Genomic DNA, 23,335 nt, shown 5'->3' on the forward strand with positions numbered 1-23,335 from the left:
GGATAAATAAAAAGTTGTGATTTTTATTTTTTTTTTAAAGGGGGGAGGGATACAAAAATAGGGGGGGGGGGAGGGACACGACCTTGAGGCGTTCTCCAGGCGAATATTACTGATAAATAGAGATGAGCGAGCACCAAAATGCTCGGGTGCTCGTTACTCGGGACGAAATTATCGCGATGCTCGAGAGTTCGTTTCGAGTAACGAACCCCATTGAAGTCAATGGGCGACCCGAGCATTTTTGTATATCGCCGATGCTCGCTAAGGTTTTCATTTGTGAAAATCGGGGCAATTCAAGAAAGTGATGGGAACGACACAGCAACGGATAGGGCAGGCGAGGGGCTACATGTTGGGCTGCATCTCAAGTTCCCAGGTCCCACTATTAAGCCACAATAGCGGCAAGAGTGTCCCCCCCCCACACACACTGTCAGCATAAAGATCGTTCTCCTCTGCCATAGCTGTAACAGCTGTGGCAGAGAAGAACGATGTTTGCCCATTGAATTCAATGGAGCCGGCAATACAGCAGGTTCCACTGAAAGCAATGGGCTGCCGGCGATCGCGGGATGAATTGTCGGGAAGGGCTTAAATATATAAGCCCTTCCCTGCAATTCATCCAGAAATGTGTTACAATAAAAATATATACCGGCGTATAAGGTGACGGGGCGTATAAGACGACCCCCCAACTGTCACCTTATACGCCAGCAATACAGTGGAGCAAAGAATAAAAATCATTACTCACTTCTTCTGACATTCTGCGCCGCTCCTGCAGGCTGTTGCTCCCTCCTGGTCCCCGGCAGAGCATTGCTTTCTGGACGCAGTGGTTGAAATCCCCGCCTCCAGAAACACACGTGCCTTCAGCCAATCATTGTCATTGGCTGTGATTGGCTGAAGGCACGTGTGTTTCTGGAGGCGGGGATTTAAAGCCCTTCGTAGAGAAAGCAATGCTCTGCCGGGAACCAGGAGGGAGCGACAGCCTGCAGCAGCGGCGCAGAACACCAGGAGAAGTGAGTAATGATTTTTATTCTTTGCTCCACTGTATTGCCGGCGTATGAGGTGACAGTTGGGGGGTCGTCTTATACGCCCCGTCGCCTTATACGCCGGTATATATTTTTATTGTAACACATTTCTGGATGAATTGCAGGGAAGGGCTTATATATTTAAGCCCTTCCCGACAATTCATCCCGCGCTCGCCGGCAGGCCATTGCTTTCAGTGGAACCTGCTGTATTGCCAGCTCCATTGAATTCAATGGGCAAACATCGTTCTTCTCTGCCACAGCTGTTACAGCTGTGGCAGAGAAGAATGATTTGTCTTCTATATGTTCTCAATGGGGTCGGCGCTGCTGCCGCCGGCCCCATTGAGCGCATATAGAGAACAGAAATCGCAGATCGCACATAGGTGCGATCTGCGATTTCTATGGCCTAAGAAGGACCGTTGGGGTTCTTGAAGCCTAAAATAACACCTAACACTCTCCCTATAGCAGCTCCAACACAATAGCACTTTCCCTGATTTATGTCAGAATGCATCTGTGGCGAGCCGCGGGAGGGCAGATTTTAATACTCGGGTGACACCTAATCTCGCCAGCCACTCACTGCAGGGGGGTGATATAGGGCTGGAACGTTGCAGGGGGAAGTTGTAATGCCTTCCCTGTCTTTTTATTGGCCAGAAAAGCGCGCAAATTTGTCAGGGAAAAATGAAAGTAACTCGAACATCGCGTGGTGCTCGTCACGAGTAACGAGCATCTCGAACATGCTAATACTCGAACGAGTATCAAGCTCGGACGAGTATGCTCGCTCATCTCTACTGATAAACTATTAATCTATCCGGAGTATAGGTCCCCAGCCAATCAGCTGCCTATTGTCAGTGTCTCAACACACAGGAGTACCGAGTAAAAGCTGTCGCTCTGACCCATGTAGTGGCCAGCGCTGGTAAATGCTGATGAAGTTCCCATGATTTAATGAAAGCTGCTCCTGCAAATACAAGCGCTGACACCTCCCAGTAATCAGAGCCAACTGCTTCTGCTCCATACCCGTGTTGTGTCACTGACAGCAGGTGCATGATGAACTGATTGTCTGGGATCCCAAGTGGTGGAACCCAGCTGATCAACCACTGATGACCTAACCTGAGGATACGTCTTCAATAGCATTTGCCTGGTAAACCCCTTTAATAAAGATGGCTGCTTTTTCCACCTTGCATAAAAACAGCCTGTCACGGAAGTATAGCGTGAATACGCGCTCCGCCCACTGCCGCTTGCGTCATGCGACACCGCCGGCACGTCATGCGACACCGCCGGCACGTCATGCGCTGTACTGCGCCGGCAGTGTCATGCGGGAGCTAAGCAGCGGATCCGGAGGAGAGTATGGGGTCTTGGGGGGCGCCGTGACAGACTACGCTGTAGTATTCCACTTACAAGCCCGTCATGGCCGTGAGGTCTGTAAGCGGAATTGACAGCCCTGTCAATTGGCAAGATCTGCATGCAGAGTTCCAATGCAAAAAATCATGTCTCCGTGTTGGATTTTCGCATGCAGGTTTTGCCCATTGACAGGAGTAAGGCCTCATGTCCACGGGCAAAAGAAGAATTAAAATCCGCAGTGGATTTTAACTCTTCTCCTGCCCGCGGATCCGCACCCCATAGGGATGCATTGACCACCCGCAGGTAGATAAATACCCGCGGATGGTCAATAAAAGGGATTTTAAAAAAAATGGAGCATGAAAAAATCTGGACCATGCTGCATTTTCGTGCGGGTCTCCCGCGGGCTTCTATTGAAGCCTATCGAAGCCGTCCGGATCCGCTGGAGACAAAAATCAGGATTTACTCACTCGCTCCGGTTCTTCTCTTCGCCGCGGCCGAATCTTTTTTCTTCGGGCTGGCGCATGCGCAGGGCACGTCACCGACGTCATCCTGCGCATCCGCCGAGCCGAAGAAAGAAGATCCGGCCGCGACGGAGAGAAGATGACGCCGCGGCAAAAAGGAGATCCGGAGCGGGTGGGAGGTAAGTTTATTCTTAGTTTCAGTGCTCATGTCCACGGGGCAGGAGGGACCCGCTACGGATTCTCCATGGAGAATCCGGAGCGGGCCTGATTTTCCCCGTGGACATGAGGCCTTAGTCAGAGTGCAGACACACAACAGAAGGACATGGATTTTGTTGCAGTTTTACATTTTGACGTTGATTGACAAAATCTGTGGAATTTACAGGACAGCAAAGTGGATGAAGCTTTCAATCATGTCCCCACGCTGCAGAAAAAAAATCTGCACAGATTGGACAATTGACATGCGGTGCAGAATTTAAATCCACAGCATGTTCATTTTAGTACCGGATACATTGAGGAATCGAGGTCTTCTGAAATAAGGGAGAGGTCTGCACCAAAATCCATATTAACAACTATCACAATCTGGGTGTGGATGTAGGGCTTCCGCTGCGAACACTCTACAATAAATCCGTCCTGTGTAAGCGTACCCCCTGGGGCTTCAGAGAAGGAAGTCTGCATGGACCTCAGTAGACTTGCAGACCCCGGCATGGAAATTCTGCATTTACAGTAGCAGCACAGTGGATTAGATTTTGAAAATCTCATTCAAAAGCTGTGAAAGTAATCCACAGAAAAACTGCGCAGAAATTAACATGCAGCGGAATGAGAGGGTGAATCCCGTAACCCGCACCAAGTAGTGAGGGTTTGGAGGCAGGCTTACCGCTGCTAGCCTGCAGTGGAATACTCGCTATAAATCCCCACCCTGTGTGGACCCAGCAGGACATGTTTACGCAGGGCGGAGAAAATGCGGAACGTCCCTAGCCAATTCCGCATCCAAAGCGAATGGTGCGGCTTCTGACTGCTTTGATGTGGGAATGCTGCAGCATTTCCGCCCCGTGTAAGCACCCCCCTGCATCCCGTGTTTCTGTGCGGAATCTACCCCCTCATTGAGGTGGATTCTGCAACAGAAACTGCAATAAAATGGACATGCTGTGAAATCGCATTCTGCTCCGCCTATCAGTTTTGGCACAGTAGTTCCACAATTTGTGGATATTTTCCAACTCTCATTCACTTTGCTACTACTCTAAGTACAGCAGTTTTCCTGCAGAGGGTCTGCATGGCAATTCCAGCACATCTGGCGTCTGGACCCTCTAAGGATATGTTTACACATCACTAATTTGCTGCAGACTTTGTTGCAATTTTTGGTGCAGATCTGCAGCAGATTTTGCCGTTCCAATGGAATTTAAGATAAAAGGGTGAAATCTGCTGCAGATCTACAACAAAATCCACAAGGAAATCTGCCACACATCAGTAGTGTGTAAACATACCCTAAGGCCGGGTCCACAGGGGGGCTGACTTACAGCAGAATGTCCGCAGCTTGCCTCAAACCCCAACCCATTTGGTGCATAACTAAGAAGAGGTCGATTCCGCAGCAAGAATGGGGATAAAATTGACATGCTGCAGAAGTGAATTCCGCACCACATATGAATTGCCTAATGGGTTTTAGGCCTCCTTCCCGCGAACGGATTTCCGCTGCGTAATTCGCTGCAAAAATCCGCTGCGTTGCCCGCAGCTATTAGGTTCTATTGAACCTAATAGCTCAGGGCTCACGGTGCAGAATTCCACCGCACCATGAAATCTCCCGTCCTCACCCGCAGCATGCTCTATTTGTGTACACGCTGACGGCTTCCATTGCAGTCAATGGAAGCCGTCCGTTCACGCTATCTCCCGCTGTAACACAGCGGAAGATAATGTGAAAACGCTTTCCCGCCTACCGCGTCATGACGTGGCGGCGGTGGGCGGGGAAGCATCATGCGGGAGTGAAGAGACCGGATCCGCTGGTAAGTATGGGGTCTCTGGGGGTGCCGTGACGGGCTTTGCCGCGGAATATTCCGCGGCGGAGCCCGTCACGCTCGTGTGCAGCCGGCCTTACGCAGAGTATTTCCACAGCTTGCGGACGAGATTTTCAAGTGCTGCTGTAAGGCCCCCTGCATACCAATGCATTTGTGCTTTTCCTTTGCATGCTATGCAGAGCATTTCGTGTGGAACCCGCAGAGCACTCTTCAGGCCCCACGCCAACTGCGCAGAATACGCGCAAAGATGAAGCATGCCGCTTTCTGCTCGCGTACATATTGCTGGCCCAGCAGGGATGTCGGAGCCCGCGGCCACCGCACGCCCCACAGCTCCGGAGCGGCAGATGAGACGGCGCAGCCCGCTTTCCTCTACTCGGCTCTCCCCGCCGGACCTCACACTCCGCCGCACTCCTCCCTTGTAGCTCAGCCGGGAGACTGCCCGCCGCCACCCACCGCAGTGATGTCGGAGCCCGCCGCCACCGCACGCCCCACAGCTTCGGAGCGGCAGATGAGACGGCACGGCTCGCTTTCCTCTACTCGGCTTTCCCCGCCGGACCTCACACTCCGCCCGCGGCCCCCCGGCTGACAGAGACGGACTCTTCGCGACTACCAGTGGGGGCGGTAGACCGCGGCCGTGTAAGTGGGAGCCGCGGGAACATGAGTGAGAGCCCGGGCGCTGAGCGGGGACGCCGGGATGGTGGGGCCAGGAGGGTCCACGGCTGCCATTTTTTAGTCCTCGCTTCACGGAGCTCCTCGGCCCGCTGAAAGGCAACCGTAAAACAACGAGCGCCGGCAGAGCTCGGTGTCTGCACTTTAGGGTTAGAAGGTGGATGCCCTCCCGGCCCCACACTGACTGAGGCGGCGGACGTCCGCCACTGATATCTGCTACCTGGAGGTCACATGACCGTACTGGAAGGGAGGGGCTTGTCTCCAGGAAGAGTCTGGTTTTGTTTTAGTGATGAGAACAGGAGGCGGTGCATGAGGAGCAGGGTGCGAGGGGGCACGGGGAGCACTGAGGATGGGGGCACTGGGGGTTGTGGGTAAGTAAGGGCTCATGCCCACAGCCGGATGCATAAAACGCTGCGGGTCTCCAGCAGCATGTTACCCATTGCTGGCGGAGACTGCATGTGGCACTATATATGCCATCGTAGCACACGGGCATGCGCAGTGTTATTTTTTTTTCAATTCCCTTCTCTATTTCAGAGCGGAGATGCGTATGGACAGCATGTCATATGCAGTCCATACAATATATTGCTTATGTACAGTGTATCATACGCAGCCCATACAAGCGTATAGGGCTCACACTACATATGTAGGCAGAGTGCATGCTGCGATCTATTTCTCGTGCGTATCGATACACAGTGTCCACATGTTGGTGTGCCTGGATCAATGAAAGTCCATTTACTTTCATTGACTCCATTTACCGCATATCACACATGCCTGCAACACATGTGAGATACATGGGTACTGGTGTATCTTGTCTCCACCACAAGTGTGGGTGGAGACCTAGTGAATAGTAGGGAGTGACTATGTGACAGGCAAAGATGGCGATTGGTTGCCGCAGACACACCGATCCTTCGGTGGCCAACCTTCATCCTCAGAGACACGGCAGCGTCTGCAGTGGGCTATGGGCTCCGTTATCCTCCTGGTCTCCAGCTTCCATGATCCTAGCAGCAGTGCCAGGGATTGTAGCGCCTACGGGTGAGCCCCAGCTGTGTATCACCCGGCGTCCCACAGCAGCGCTGATGAAACTGTATGTACCCGTTGACGGCCGGCACTGGCGAGGGATGCCGAATACACGGACGGCATGGAAGCTGACAGCGTGTGCGGCGGCAGAGGACTCCTGCGCTGTTGCGACAGCGGCAGGGATGCTGCAGCCACCATGGAGACTTACAGCCGGTGCGGCAACAGGGGACTCCAGTCCTGATGGGACGGTGGCAGGGATGCTGCGGCCGGCATGCAGGCTGACAGCGGGCTCTGGCAGTGCTAGCGGGGGAGGGCCCGACCAGCACTCCGAGCACTGCTGCCGCCTTTAGCCCGATGAATCGCAGCCACTCACTGTCCCCGTCCGCATCGCAGAGCTGTCACTGTGTGGGGGTATGGGTGTTACTGCTGGATCTTGTCTCCCAATCGGCATCTAGAGGCATGACAGGGGCGTTTACTCCTGTCACACCCCTAACTTCCGGTGTTGACAAGATACACCAGTACCAGATACACGGTGAAGACCCGGCCATGGACATGCGCCCTAAGAGAGGGAGCACAGAGAGCGGTATGTAAGGTCTCGCTGTATGTTGGCTGTATATTATGCAGTGCTAAAAGCACATTGATTTAAATTGGGCCGTTCAGACCTGCAATTTTCACAGGCCTGAAAAATAGTGCAGTATGCCCTATTTTGGTGCATATTACACGCTATTAGTCTATGGGTGCGCAGAATACGTAATGAATACACGTTACATGTGTATTAGCTGCGTATTACACGGCCAGAATACACTTCTGTGAGTGAGCCTTTATGCTGTATCACATGGGTGAGAATTCCATGCAAGTTCTGTCTGTGTCCCAAGATGGACCGAGCTCACACAGAAGATGAACTAATTAATCTCAACAGGTTTATTCACATCAGTGATTTTTTTAATCAATATTCAGAGATTGCGAAATCGCTGCATGTCCTGCTCTGCCCTATTCTTGAACGAGATTAGGACAAGTAATGTGTGGCGTCCCACATGTTGGGCAGTACATGAACGAGGGTCCATGTGCTGTCCAGCGTGAGTTGCACCCAAGAATCTTGGATGCAACTTGCTCTTGGCTTTGTAAATACGGCCTAAGGAGTCATTCACATGGGAATGAATACGCAATGTATTAAGCAGTAAATAAAGCCTATTGATTTCCATGAGGTTATTCACACGTGTATTTTTCACATGCCTTTTGGTCGCAAGAAAAAATACACAGCATTTACTAGTTTACTGTGTATTAAATACCGAAATAGGCAACGGACGTGAATAGGACTTCGCAAATATGCAGTGAATACACATGAAAAATGGGTATTCACTACATATGTGCACAAAAAAATCAATGGTCCCGTCTTGTCTTTTTTTTGCATATGTAAATATGCAGCACATAGAAATCGCAAAGAAGGGCCAAAATATGCAGTGCATAGGCAAGTATGTCTGTGAGTACACTGTGTATTCATGGCCTGAAACCCACATATGCACATGTGAATAAGCCCTAAGGCCCAATGTCCACTTGCACGCACAGATTCCACTGCAGAATCCCACAGCGGAATCCAGCCGTGCTTGCGGACATTGGGAGAAAAAAATGTTTTCTTACCTCTCCGGCTCCAGCGCGGATCTCCTCTGCGCCGGCCGGATCTTCTTTCTTCAGCGTTGCGCATGCATCCACACAATCCAGCAACAAGCAAGACGCATTCGCAGTGCTATTTTTTTGTTTCAAATCCCATGCTTTCCTGCGGATCCGTGGCACATCCATAATGACAGCTGTCGCTGTGCCGTGGATAGGACGGCTTCTATTGACTTCAATAAAAGCCGTCCCTGCGGGATCCTCAGGAGAATGGAGCATGCTGCGATTTCTTCCCGTGCGTCAGGAAAAAATCTCATGCACATGTTTTTAGTTGCCGTGCGGAGGAAGAGACATGGGGGCAGTGTGTAAGGAAGAGACATGGTTACTAGGAGTAATTTGCGAAGAAGAGACATTTTATACTGGGGGTAGTGTGTGAGGAAGAGACATGGTATACTGGGGGTGGTGTGTGAGGAAGAGACATTTTATACTGGGGGTAGTGTGTGAGGAAGAGACATGGTATACTGGGGGTGGTGTGTGAGGAAGAGACATGGTATACTGGGGGTAGTGTGTGAGGAGGAGACATGGTATACTGGGGGTGGTGTGTGAGGAAGAGACATGGTATACTGGGGGTACTGTGTGAGGGAGAGACATGGTACACTGGGAGTAGTGCGTGGGGAAGAGACATGGTATACTGGGGGTAGTGTGTGAGGAAGAGACATGGTACACTGGGGGTAGTGTGTGAGGAAGAGACATGGTATACTGGGGGTAGTGTGTGAGGAAGAGACATGGTATACTGGGGGTAGTGTGTGAGAAAGAGACATGGTATACTGGGGGTAGTGTGTGAGGAAGAGACATGGTATACTGGGGGTAGTGTGTGAGGAAGAGACATGGTATACTGGGGGTAGTGTGTGAGGAAGAGACATGGTATACTGGGGGTGGTGTGTGAGGAAGAGACATAGGATACTGGGGGTAGTGTGTGAGAAAGAGACATGGTATACTGGGGGTAGTGTGTGAGAAAGAGACATGGTATACTGGGGGTAGTGTGTGAGAAAGAGACATGGTATACTGGGGGTAGTGTGTGAGAAAGAGACATGGTATACTGGGGGTAGTGTGTGAGGAAGAGACATGGTATACTGGGGGCAGTGTGTAGGGAGCGACATGGTATACTGGGGGTAGTGTGTGAGGAAGAGACATGGTATACTGGGGGTAGTGTGTGAGGAAGAGACATGGTATACTGGGGGCAGTGTGTAGGGAGCGACATGGTATACTGGGGTAGTGTGTGAGGAAGAGACATGGTATACTGGGGGCAGTGTGTAGGGAGCGACATAGTATACTGGGGGTCGACATGGTATACTGGGGGTAGTGTGTGAGGAAGAGACATGGTATACTAGGGGTAGTGTGTGAGAAAGAGACATTGTATACTAGGGGTAGTGTGTGAGGAAGAGACATTGTATACTAGGGGTAGTGTGTGAGGAAGAGACATGGTATACTGGGGGTAGTGTGTGAGGAAGAGACATGGTATACTGGGGGCAGTGTGTGAGGAGGAGACATGGTATACTGGGGGCAGTGAGTGAGGAAGAGACATGGTATACTGGGGGCAGTGTGTAGGGAGCGACATGGTATACTGGGGGTCGACATGGTATACTGGGGGTAGTGTGTGAGGAAGAGACATGGTATACTAGGGGTAGTGTTTGAGGAAGAGACATGGTATACTAAGGGTAGTGTGTGAGGAAGAGACATGGTATACTAAGGGTAGTGTGTGAGAAAGAGACATGGTTACTGGGAGTAGTGTGTGAGTAAGAGACATGGTATACTGGGGGTAGTGTGTGAGGAGGAGACATGGTATACTGGGGGCGGTGTGTGAGGAAGAGACATGGTATACTGGGGGCGGTGTGTGAGGAAGAGACATGGTATACTGGGGGCAGTGTGTGAGGAAGAGACATGGTATACTGGGGGCAGTGTGTGAGGAAGAGACATGGTATACTGGGGGTGGTGTGTGACGAAGAGACATGGTATACTGGGGGTAGTGTGTGAGGAAAAGACATGGTTACTGGGGGCAGTGTGTGAGGAAGAGACATGGTTACTGGGAGTAGCGTGTGAGGAAGAGACGTATACTAGGGGTAGTGTGTGGGGAAGAGACATGGTATACTAAGGGTAGTGTGTGAGAAAGAGACATTGTATACTGGGGGTAGTGTGTGAGGAAGAGACATGGTATACTGGGGGTAGTTTTGAGGAAGAGACATGGTATACTGGGGGTAGTATGTGAGGAAGAGACATTGTATACTTGGGGTAGTGTGTGAGGAAGAGACATGGTATACTGGAGGTACTGTGTGAGGGAGAGACATGGTACACTGGGAGTAGTGCGTGGGGAAGAGACATGGTTACAGGGGGTAGTGTGTGAGGAAGAGACATGGTATACTGGGGGTAGTGTGTGAGGAAGAGACATTGTATACTTGGGGTAGTGTGCGAGGATGAGACATGGTATACTGGGGGTAGTGTGTGAGGAAGAGACATGGTATACTGGGAGTAGTGTGTGAGGAAGAGACATGGTATACTGGGGGTAGTGTGTGAGGAAGAGACATGGTATACTGGGAGTAGTGTGTGAGGAAGAGACATTATATACTGGGGGTAGTGTGTGAGGAAGAGACATTGTATACTTGGGGTAGTGTGCGAGGATGAGACATGGTATACTGGGGGTAGTGTGTGAGGAAGAGACATGGTATACTGGGAGTAGTGTGTGAGGAAGAGACATGGTATACTGGGGGTAGTGTGTGAGGAAGGACATGGTATACTGGGAGTAGTGTGTGAGGAAGAGACATGGTATACTGGGAGTAGTGTGTGAGGAAGAGACATTGTATACTGGGGGCAGTGTGTGAGGAAGAGACATTGTATACTTGGGGTAGTGTGCGAGGATGAGACATGGTATACTGGGGGTAGTGTGTGAGGAAGAGACATGGTATACTAGGAGTAGTGTGTGAGGAAGAGACATGGTATACTGGGGGTAGTGTGTGAGGAAGAGACATGGTATACTGGGGGTAGTGTGTGAGAAAGAGACATGGTATACTGGGGTAGTGTGTGAGGAAGATACATGGTATACTGGGGCTGTGTGTGAGGAAGAGACATGGTATACTGCGGATAGTGTGTGAGGAAGGGACAAGGTATATTGTGGGCCGTGTGTGAGGAAAAGATCTTGTATACTGGGGGGGTAGTGTGTGAGAAAGAGAAATAGTATACTGGGGGTAGTGTGTGAGGAAGAGACATTGTATACTGGGGGTAGTGTGTGAGGAAGAGACGTGGTATACTGGGGACAGTGTGTGAGGAAGAGACATGGTATACTAGGGGTAGTGTGTGGGGAAGAGACATAGTTTACTGGGGGTAGTGTGTGAGGAAGAAACCTGGTATACTGGGGGTAGTGTGTGAGAAAGAGACATGGTATACTGGGGTAGTGTGTGAGGAAGATACATGGTATACTGGGGGTAGTGTGTGAGGAAGGGACAAGGTATATTGTGGGCCGTGTGTGAGGAAAAGATCTTGTATACTGCGGGGTAGTGTGTGAGAAAGAGAAGTAGTATACCGGGGCTGTGTGTGAGGAAGAGGGGAGCACAGGGACAGTGTGTAGAGGGAGTTTTGTGTTAGGGAGATGGAGATAAATGAGGAGCAGTGTGAGAAAGGGGGCTCAGGAAGCAATGTGTGAGCATGGGGGGCTAAGGAACAATGGGTGAGGAAGAGAGGGGAGGCATAGGGGTAGTGTGTGAGGAAGAGAGGGCTGTCCTTCAATAGGGCACCATATGAGAATACTGCTCTGTGTGAGGGAACTATGGAGTCTGGTGGGGTGTAGTCTACATGAGGACTCCTATTAGTATCACTTGGAATGCTGCACTCTCATTTGCGTTAGTTGTGATTTTGTCATAAAAAAAAATTAATAAGCTCCCTCCATTTTTCTTTTGTTTATTTGTAGGCTCAAGTTGATAGAAGAGATGTGACTTCACGGTGAGAAGACTCCATACAAATTTGTTTTATGTCTTCCTTTGTTTATATTTCATCTTCATGCTAACCTACTTTTTAGGCCTCCCTCACACAGTTTTTTTTGTACAGCCTTCAGCGCTGCCATGTACAGCATTTAGCTCAGTGCTGACAACGCTCCTATCCACTTCAATGGGCCTGCTTAGGCAAGCGTCAAAATGCTGCGCTTTGACAGCGATGCATACTCTACCTTTGGTCGTTTTCAGCCCTGTGTCACCCATTGAAATGAATGGGCAGCAGTTTCAGTGCTTCTGAAAACGTAGCACAACTAGGTACCTTGTGTTTGGCAGCACTAAACGCAAGCGCTAGCTGCATTACCCCAAAAAAAAGGAATACTCACCTAGCTGGCGCCGTCGGGGTCCCCGTCGCTGTTCTCTGGATCTCCGAGCAGGCTGAAATATCCACCTCCCAGCGAAAGATTGCTCTGATTTATTCAGGAGCGCTGGCTTCGCCAATCACAGTCATTCAATGAATGGCTGTGATTGGCTGAGCCTGCTGACACTCAGCGGGCTCAGCCAATCAGAGCAATCTCTTGCTGGAGGCAGGGTTTTCAAACTCCATTACCATCAAAAGAACTCCTGTCAGTGAGCTCGGGAGAACAGCAGCAGGGACCTGGATGGCGCCAGCTAGGTGAGTTTTTTTTTTTTTTTCAGCATCCTTGGCAGCGTTTTCAGATGTGCTGAAAATGCAGCCAAAACCTTGTCAAAATTGCATGACAACGCTGCTGAAATCGCAGTAAATGGAGCGTTGAAAACCGCTGCTTTTCTGCAAACGCCTCTGTGAGGGAGGCCTTAGGCTCCCCATGTTCACTAAAGGAGTTATTGAAGTTATTTTGTTTTTTAAATCCTTGCTCCCCATGGCCAAAACTAATAAAGACGCTATATTGCCCTCACTTGGTGAGTGCCGGGGTCTGTGATTGGCCGCAGCAGTCTGTGATGTCCCATATACAAGCTGACCACAGCCTGTAAACACTGAACCAGCAGCCAGAACTGAGGTGCAGCTGTGGACATGCGGGGAGCCAGGAATCAGTGAGTGTAGCGTCTTCTATTTTTTAGAAGGGAGGACTTAGGACACCGCCGCACAAAAATGGCAGGTTCAACCAATGATCATCTGATGTGTATGTTCTCCTTGAGGAACACAGACACTAAACTTATGTGTTTAATAGGAGTGCACAGTTTAGATTTAGGGCTTTATCTCCTACTACCTTACCTGGACAGTATGTACATTTCATAAGAAATAACTTTTTTGATGTAATATATTTAATTCTTGTATTTTTAATTTTCTTCATCTTTTCTTTCATTTTTAGGCGTTATATGTAAACGAGAATTACCATCATGTCTGAACTTATCGAATGCCCACCTGGTCATATGTTCAAAGTTCGCTTTTCAAATGTAGTCACATCCCTTTTCTTGGACGCTAATGAGCAGATATGGGAGACAGTTCAAGCGAAGGAAGAATCTGAATTCTCCAACGCTGTGAAACACCATGTCTTCTTCATGGATTCTGCTCAGCAAAAACACACAGAAATTCCGGTTTCCATTCTAGATCTTGAAGACCTTGAAGAACTGCATTTGGAGAAGAACCTTATTGAAGTCATCCCAAAGGAGATCTGCCATTTTCAAAATATCAAAGTCCTCTACCTAAATAACAACAATATTATAGACATATGTGAGGAACTTGGAGAGCTACAGAATCTCCAGAGTTTAGACCTTAGTAGCAACCCTCTCAATCACAAGTCATTGGATGTCATAAGTAAGATCCATCGACTTCAAGAGCTGAGACTTTATGACATAAACCTTGAAGAATTTCCAGTTCAGCTGTGCAAACACCTCCACCATTTACAACTGCTTGGTCTGTCCAACAACAAACTCAAGTCTCTCCCTCCAGAAGTAACTAATTTAATACATCTCAAGGAAATCTATCTGCAGAATAATGCCTTTCAGTCACTTCCCATACAGATATGCGCTCTGACAGCTCTGCAGGTTGTTGATCTTGAAAAAAACAAGCTGACATCTCTACCTGCTGACATTGGATCACTGTGTAATCTTGTTAAACTGTTCATGAGTTTCAATAAACTTTCCTTCATCCCAAAGACACTTTGCCAGTGCAAGAAGTTGGCTGTCCTTGACCTCTCTGGTAATCGCCTGCACAAACTTCCTCATGATATTAGTGAGCTGAAAGCACTAAATGAACTCGGACTGTCAAATAACGAGTTAAAAATGTTGCCACCTACGATATGTCAATTACGTCGCCTTAATGTGCTCTATCTCAAAAACACGGGCTTGTCTACTTTACCTGCTACATTTGCAGAACTAGAATCTCTAACGATATTGGATCTCAGCCAAAATAGTTTCACCGATTGTCCCCATGAAATTTGTGGTCTCATACAGCTTCAAGTCTTATCAATGGATGACAATTTAATGAGCACGGTAAGGCGGCATTATTAATAAGACCCTTGACTACATCTATATTTTTCAGAGGGCATTAATTTTATCTTCCCCCTCCTTTTCTCTTGTTTCATGCTTAAATGGGTTGCCCCAACAGATGATATATTGTTTTGAAGCTACAGATACATGTAGATGTTGAAACTACACATTAACTGTCTACTCGCTTACCACCTATGGGTCAAACGAAAAATAGTTCAGTCGTTTACATCACTGTATAAGTGAATGAGAACGACCGAATAATCGGTATTTAAACCGAACGATTGCATAAAATAAATGATGAATGAAAAGTGAAGGATTTATCGTTCGTCTATCAATCGCTGGCTAGGTTTACATTGAACAATTTATTGTCCATTTTCGTTTGAACGATTTCTTAAACGTTAATCATTCCCTGTTAACCCCTTAATGACATGGCCTATTTTGGGCTTAAGGACGCAACGATTTTTGGCGGATTTTCATCTCCATTTTTCAAAAGTCATAACTTTTTTATTTTTCCGTCGACACGGCCGTATAAGGGCTTGTTTTTTGCATGGCGAACTGTAGCCTTTGATGGTGCCATTTTTGGGTACATTGACTATATTGTAAAACTTTTATCATTTTTTTTATGATCATAGGGAGAGAAAACGCATCAATTGTGCCATAGATTTTTTGGCCTTTTTTTTACATTTTTAATCATGCAGCTAAAATAGCACAATCCGTTTTTTCTGCAGGCCGGTACGATTACAACGATACCAAAATTCTTACAAAATTCTGGAAATCTTTTTTTTTTTTCTCAAAATTGCTGCATTCAAAGTCCTGTAACTTTTTTATTTTTCTATGTACGGAGCTCTGTGAGGCCTTATTTTTTGCAAGACAAGTTGTAGTTTTTATTGGTACCATTTTGGGGTACCTACGGCTTTTTTGATCAATTTTATTGCATTTTTAGGAAGGCAAAACGCTAAAAATGTGCATTTTTACCTCAGTTTTTTTAGCAGGTTTTCTTTACGCTTTTTTCTGTGCAGAATAAAAAGCATGTGCAGCTTATTGTACGTATCGTTACGGACGCGACAATACCAAATATGTGGGTTTTTAATTTTTTTACCTTTTTTCATGCTAATATGAGAAAAAGCACCAGAAAAAGGTTTTTTTTTACATTTTTCCTTTTTTGTACATTTTTATTGACTTTTTTTTTTTTTTTTTACACAATTTTTGTCCCTCTGGGGGACTTACAGCACAGCACTGATGATCGCTGTGATAAGTCATTGCTGGACTTCTCTCCTGTAATGCCTTATCGCTTATACAGCGATCACAGGCACTGGCAATACAGGACGCCGGTATCTGGCATCCTGTTGCCATGGCAACCAGCGGGGCTCTCTGCAATAACACTGCGAGAGTCCGGCAACTTCACAGAGGGAGCGTGGTCTCTCTGTGAACCCTTCCCATGCCGCGATCTACATAGATCACTGCAGGGAAGGGGTTAACAGGGGGGGGGGGCACATCTCCGATGCACCCCTGCTGTTGCAGTGGGAGCCCGGCTATCACTGACAGCCGGCTCCCGCTGCCGGATAGCGCGAGATCTATTATGGAGCGAGAAAGGGCTAAAGGTCCTTAAGTGAAGAAAGATGTAATCTGCCGGCACCACTGCTGAGCCTGCCATCTATACCTAGCCCACCCTTTCCTGAAGAAACCTTGAAAGTATTTATGTATACACTTCTACAGTCAAGTAGATATTTTTAGTTATCTACTTTACGATTGCATGTCTTCCATTGCATTGTGAGAGGTCTCCAGATGGCACCACTATATTGTAAGAACAGAAATATTAGGAGCTGCTGAAGTTGGAATCACTCTCTAAAAAATGTGATCTCCAGCAATGCAGAGATTGGGTCACTGCCTATCTGTCTGCTCCATAGCATGACAACCTCAGTTCCTGCATGTAGAGTTGTCATAATCTACCGTATCCTTTGTATACATATTACAAAATCCAATAGATGACTATTTATTTATATAGAGGTGTAAAGGTATGTCACTGGTGGGTTGGCACTGAGCCATAAAGTAACTGTAACCGGCGGGAGGATTATTCTCAGAGACAGAGAATGCAGGCAATGCGGAAACTTTACCAAACTTTCAATACAGCAGGCAGTGCTTACGCTTCAACTCATAAACTTGGCTGGCGGCTACAGAACCCCTGGGTTTACTACCTGCGTCACACCTGACAGAAACATGCTCACTGGGCAGGTCGGCCCAGGGAAAGGATTGCATCCATCTCCACCGGTACTGGTCTGTACTGACCTCTTGCTAGATTCCTTGGCTGGGCTAGTAAACGGAGTATGGATCTGTAGATGGTAGCCACTCGGGTCTGCTGATCCTAGAGCTACCTTCTTCCCCTTAGTAGCAAGCTGCATGCTGCCACAAATGGATCATGCATGCGATTCGCTATTACATCATATGCCTTTTTATCTCAGCCGCACTCGTTAGATTCTTTCCTAGGTTCTAAGGGCGCCCACCCACTGGCGTTTTTTTTTCCTGCGAAATTCGCAGCATTTTTTTCTCTGCAGGGTTCTATGGGACTTGTAATGTTAAAATCGCAATCGCGCAAAATCGCAATTTACCGCGAAATCGCGATTTTGCGCGATCGCGATTTTAACATTACAAGTCCCATAGACCCCTGCAGAGAAAAAAATGCTGCGAATTTCGCAGGGAAAAAAAACGCCAGTGGGTGGGCGCCCTTACTCTGTGAGGGTTTCCCGAACTTCCACTATGTAGGGCTGTCAATCTTACAATAAAACAAAATGTGTATCAGAAATGACAAGATAACATTAAAAAAGGATATATAAAGTTGCAGTAACACTGCAGCACCTAAAGAGTGGAATAGATAAGCGCTACTCTATACAGGTGTCACAGATGTCACTAATGGGAGGAAGGAAATATTCTGCAACATAGTAATAATTTGTGGGTTTGTAAACTCATCTTATTCTCAACAGGAGCCTTAAAAATGAAAAAGCATAGTTCTTTCAGTCAGTTCTATTTAATCGTTCATAGGGTAATGAATAGAAATTAGAGGTTGCTACGTACAACAAAGACTGTTTTTCTATTAGACACTTTGATAAATCTGCCCTCTTGTTGTTATAGCTTACACCAGAAGTGAGATCCTTAAAAAACCTGTCATATTTTGGGATCACTGGGAACAGATTTACTGCTTTCCCTGAAAACGTCTTGCAGCTCGAGTCTCTGGAAAAACTTTATATTGGACAAGATCACGGTTTACAGCTGTCAAGTTTACCAGACGACATTTTCATGCTGAAGGTAAAACCATTGTTAATAATATAAATAGCATAATAATCTTAACCCTTTCCAATCCAATTTTGGATTCAGGGTTTCCTAAAAGGCTTTCTCTTTTTGCTGTTATACAACGGTGCCATCTGCTGGTTAAAGCCAGTGTGTGTGCGCCAGAGAGACTCCGACAGGGGAGTGGCTGGCAATAGACGGTAAGAATACACTGTTGTACATCTTCTGACATTAGAGCTGTACAAGCTTCAATCAGAATGTAGGAAGAAGTCAGACAGTGGATTGGAAAGGGTTAATATATATATATGTTATAAATGGATTTCTTAAATTATAATGCAAGAATAAATTATGTGACTATATGGCCGCCTGCAGACGGGCAGAAACTCTGCGGCAGGATTTCCCGCAGAATTTCCGCCCGTGGAAGCTGCCATAGGATTGCGTTAGCAAACGCAATCCTAGGCAGATGGCCGCGATATGTCCGCGAGAAATCTTGCGCGGCAAACAAATCGCGGCATGCTTTATTTCTGTGTGGGGCTAGCAGAGCCCCGCACAGAAATCTCAATCACCAGCTCCGGTCTGTGCATGTGCCGGCAGCCGGCACATCAAACAGCCGGAGCCGCGGAAGCAAGGTGAGTACGCTCTGGCCCCTGCAGGGCTGCGGGACGGGTCCAACCCGGACGTCTGCAGGCGGCCTTTCAGAGATATAAAATGTCAGAAACTGCAACATGCTTCTAGTAAAGTGGATACTGTATTTTTGTATGTTTTTGTGAATGAAAGCTAGGATTATCTATGTTTGGTTCCATACAGAATTTGAAAGAACTGTACATTGAAAACAATAATCTGGAATTCCTCCCATCCACATTGAATTTGCTGCACAATCTTGAAGTTTTGGACTGCCACAATAATAATCTGAAGCAGCTACCAGATACCATCTGTCAGCTTCATGGTAAAGTACTTGTTATAGTATTGTACGGTACTCAGTGTTATGTAATAATAATCTCAAATTGTTCTTATTTCCTGCTCAGGTTTGCAAAAATTGCTTCTTCAAAATAACCAGTTGACCAGTCTACCGGAGAACCTGGACAGGTTGCACAAACTAGAGCGGCTCTTATTAGATGACAATCCAATGGTAAATCCACCTCTAGATTTGTGCAGCCTTGGGAAAAGTGCTATATGGGAATACTTGCAAGAAAGAAGGCAAAAACATATGTTAGCAACAAAGGTAACTTTACAGTGCTGCAATACTGAATGAATTGATTTAGGGATCATTCACATCTGTGTCAGAGATCTGGGGCAAATCCGGTAGAAAATGCCAAAAGACGGCGGTGCGGTTTCATTCATGAAAATGCTGGTCGGAATGCCAGAAGCCAGACACCCCATAATAGTCAATGGGGTCCTTCCAGCACTGTTCAACTCAGGCATGTGCCGGATCTGATAGTTCCAGTATTTTCGTTGTTTGGCTTTGAGGATGGAGCTGACAAATGGAAATCTCCCAGAGCCCCAGACGCAAGTGTTAAAAGCGCCTCGAAATATAAACAGTCGCTGACCATTCAAAAAACTTGAGCTTATGTGATTGCCAATGTGATAATCGGCAAAAGTGCAATTCACTTTATTTACCTAAAATTGTGTTTCTGGGCTGAAAAATTCCTGCAGACGGCTGGCTATAAGGGTCTTGCTTGTTTTGAATTTTCTGCTTCCTACCGATTATCAAGTCATGCCCGGCTCTGGTAACAGAAATAACAACATGGAGAACAGAAAGTAAAGGAGGGTGATGCAGGCCACAGAAGACTATGGGGAGGATAGTGTAGAATAGTAGAAAAAAATGGTGGAGCAACCTTGGTAGATTATGAAAGAATGAAGTAGGAAGTAATGTCTTCTTTTTAGAGGAAGGTTGAGCTAGCGATTTGGTTTAAAAGCCATGGGAGGGATTTTCCATAAATACCATTGTACCCAATTAGGTAAATGTTACAACTGAATTAAGAAAATTCTTTGGGTATGTGGTACAACCTCTTGGCACGATATAATAACATGAGATGATTTATTACCAAACTTCTCTTATTTGTTTAATTTCATGTTTAATCTTCGAGATTATTGAACCTCTTCCTCTGTACTTGCTGAGAATATAGGTCTGGATCCTGATCGTTTATCCTGCAGAGAGGGTTAGGCAAAGAAATTTCTTTATGAGGAGGGAGCTGCTGGAGGGGGACACAGGTGGAGAGACTCACACAGATGTGGCGGCTGCTAACAGTACAGTGATTTACAGCTACTGAAATCATCCATATAGCTTGGTACTACTGTATAATGTCCTTTCATGATGATATGTCTGTGTGTGCTATAGAGAGTTAGGGAGCAGAATCCACAGTCTTTTCTGTACACAGAATATAGAACACAGCATAAGCGGTGGCTCCTCGCACCAGTTGAGGGAGAACTCAAAATCAAAGAAACAACCTGCAGAGGGGAACGCTGGTGAAAAATGCAAGTCATATAATGGCCAGAAATTGTGTTATTTTTCAGGTACATAGAGCAGCTTATTCTGAAAAGTTAGGTACACTTTGAGCCTAAAAGCCTTATTCTGCTCACACATATTTAGCACCTGTCTGCTTAGCTTATGCGAAGCAGTGTTTTGCTACTTCCTATCTGTGTCATGGGCAATTTATTGTGCTGTACAAAACAATAACTGGTGGCTACAGCTAGTGCATCTCTAATGCTATGTTTACACTTGCATGAAGGTGCCCATACACATTAGATGAACACAGGCTGAACCCACCAGTTTAGCGGGACCAAGCAACCACTATTTATGTGTGGGAGTGTTCCTAGTCCTGGAAAAAAGGATAGGACATGTTTGGATTCTAGTATGCTTGATCCTTTGTTTGCACAAGAAACAGGACACAGTCCTAGGTGTCTGACAGCAACTTATTCTGATTTTCCCTTTCAGCTAACAATTGTTTAAGGTATATGGCCAGCTTTAGTCCCTTCTGTCAGGGTTCTGTTGCTCTCTAATGTATTGCACTATTTTATGTAAAAAAAAACTCATGGGAAGCTATCAAGATCCATGGATCTATCATATATACTAGTGATGGTGAAGCTTTTAGAGACCGAGTACCCAAACTGCAACCCAAAACCCACTTATTTACCGCAGAGTGCCAACATGTCAAGGGGCGGGGCTTATCACAACGTACTATTTTACCCGCATCGTTTAAAAAAAAGGACAGGGCCGCTTCAAAATAGATAGTGTGCAGATTTTAACTGCTTTTTGGATGCGGAAAGACTGCAGAACGTCCTCAGCGGAAATTTCTGTGGAAAATTCTGCAGTATTTCCACATCCAAAAAGCAGTCAAAATTTGCATGCTGTATATTTTGAAACAGTCCTGCCCAATTCCGCCACATGTAAACCTACCCCAGCGATAATAGCGACACCCCACAGCGATAAGTGACCCCCTAACAATAATAGTGACATCCCACAGTGGCCCCCAGTATAATATTGCCCCCCTCCCCAGCGGCCCCCCAGCAGTAATAGTGACACCCCCCAGAGCGGCCCCCCAGCAGTAATATTAGTAACACCCCCCCCAGAGCCGCCCCCCAGCATTAATATTAGTGCCACCCCCCAGCAGTAATAATAGTGACACCCCCCCAGAGCAGCCCCCCAGCAGTAATAATAGTGACACCCCCCAGCAGTAATATTAGTGACACCCCCCTCCCCCAGCGGTCCACAAGCAGTAATAATGCCCCCCCAGCTGTAATAATGCCCCCCTCAGCGGTCTCCTCAGCAGTCAAAATGCCCCCCAGCGGTAATAATACCCCCTTCCGAGACCCATATACTTACCCCTCCTCCTCGTGGAAGCGCCGCTCCTCTACTGCCTGATGATCGCTGGTGCACACTGACGTCAGTGTGCTGCCGGATGCCTCCTCGCCCTGCTGTCGCGGAACCAAGTAGGAGACGTCGGGGGAAGGGGAGGAGGATCCCGGCTGCACACTGACATCACAGTGTGCGCCAGGATCAGTGCAGATAGCAGCGCTGATGAGTGAATGCCAGCAGAGGAGCTGTGGCCCCTGCAGGCATTTACTAATGTGGTGAGCGGCCGATGGTGACGCAGGCCAGCAGGGAGGGCTCTGCGTGCCGCAGGTTCGCCACCACTTATAAATACAATGGTTCCTGTACCAGCAGAAGCCATAACACCAGTATAAATAGAGCTTTCAATGCATAGATAATCTGATTGATACAGGAAGGCACTAAGTAGAAGGCTACCTGAATGTGCAAAAGAGAAGACTTGAGTTGGGACTGCACTGATGTTGTATGGCAATATTATTACCCAAATTAATTAGTAAACGAATTTAGATCCTGACAAAAATTTTCTTAATGTTTTCTTTAAGATCCAGGCTCTGTGGCGTGGAGTAATGGTACGAAAAGGACTTGGACCCTATGCTTATCTTCTTCAGATTAGAAAAAAAGGAAAGAAATCAAAAAAGGACACAAAAGGGAAGAATAAAAGCAAGAAACGTAATTTAAAAGGAAAGAAATAGAACGGTATCATAATGGCAAAAAAGAGTGCAGTACTTGTTACATTAATAACATGTTCTCTTTAAATATGGTACTTCAATGCTTTTTTAATTGTATGATCCACAACTGGGAAGTCAGACAGTTTCTGTACAGTGTGAAAAGGTATAGTAACATACCGTAGTAAGGTCCCCCGATGCAGGCACCGAGTCATGACTGACTTCTAAGGAGCCACCACATGGTAACGTTTTCTTGGCAGACTGTTTTGCCATTGCCTTCCCCAGTCATCTTTTTACTCCCCAGGAAGCTGAGTACTCATTTTACCGACCTCAGAAGGATGGAAGGCTGAGTCTACCTTGAGCCGGCTACCTGAACCATGCGGGCATTGAGCTCACAATCTTCAGGTCGTGAGCAAGAGCTTAACACTCTCCACCACACCAGACTCTATAGTAACATAGTATGTAAGGTCAAAAGAAGAAATATGTCCATGCAGTTGAGCCTGTTACCCCCCTCTACCTCAATCTTGATTCAATTTTCCCCATTTAAGGAAAAAATTCCTTCCTGACTCCAATCTGGCACTCAGAATAATCCCTGAATCAATAACCGTTCTGCAGTCATAAGGGATTATAACGTATAGTAGAGATAAACAGGATTGCCCAGTGATCAGACAAGTGTGATTTGAATTAAAAAGGTAACTATTGTTATTCGTGAAATTATTTTGTACTTTCATAACACTAGATTACTCAGTAAAGGCCCATTTAGACAATTATTGCTCAAAAGATGTCGCTCAAGCGACTTTTGAGCGATAATCGTTGTGCCATTTACAGCTCAAGATGAGCGATCACCTTGCACTGCCAGCTTGTCTTCTGCATCCAGCTGTTCCCAGCTCTGAGTGCCCGGCTGTTATATAGCCGAGCGCTCGGAGCAGAGGATACAGAAGACAAGAGGTGTCCCCGCTTGCCTTCTGCATCCAGCATAGCGCCCGGCTGTTATACAGCCG

The 23,335-nt window shown here is 47.0% G+C and overlaps 1 protein-coding gene across 4 annotated transcripts; it reads left to right on the forward strand.

The window, feature by feature from the left end:
- Nucleotides 1-5,774: 5,774 nt before the first annotated feature.
- LRRIQ4 (leucine rich repeats and IQ motif containing 4) lies at nt 5,775-23,048 on the forward strand. Of its 4 annotated transcripts, XM_066600840.1 has the most exons (8): nt 5,775-5,855; nt 12,068-12,099; nt 13,439-14,561; nt 17,685-17,858; nt 18,648-18,786; nt 18,866-19,062; nt 19,967-20,128; nt 22,212-22,284. In XM_066600840.1, the coding sequence occupies exons 3-7, from the start codon at nt 13,467-13,469 to the stop codon at nt 20,108-20,110; spliced, it is 1,749 nt and encodes a 582-aa protein (XP_066456937.1). In that variant the 5' UTR covers nt 5,775-5,855; nt 12,068-12,099; nt 13,439-13,466; the 3' UTR covers nt 20,111-20,128; nt 22,212-22,284. The 4 variants fall into 4 exon arrangements, with proteins under 4 accessions (XP_066456937.1, XP_066456944.1, XP_066456953.1 ...); XM_066600847.1 differs by lacking the exon at nt 19,967-20,128 and having other exon boundaries at nt 18,866-18,969; nt 22,212-23,048; XM_066600831.1 differs by lacking the exon at nt 19,967-20,128 and having other exon boundaries at nt 5,785-5,855; nt 22,212-23,048.
- The last annotated feature ends 287 nt before the right edge of the window (nt 23,049-23,335 follow it).

This window comes from Eleutherodactylus coqui, chromosome 1 (assembly GCF_035609145.1).
Source record: "Eleutherodactylus coqui strain aEleCoq1 chromosome 1, aEleCoq1.hap1, whole genome shotgun sequence".
NCBI lineage: Eukaryota > Metazoa > Chordata > Amphibia > Anura > Eleutherodactylidae > Eleutherodactylus > Eleutherodactylus coqui.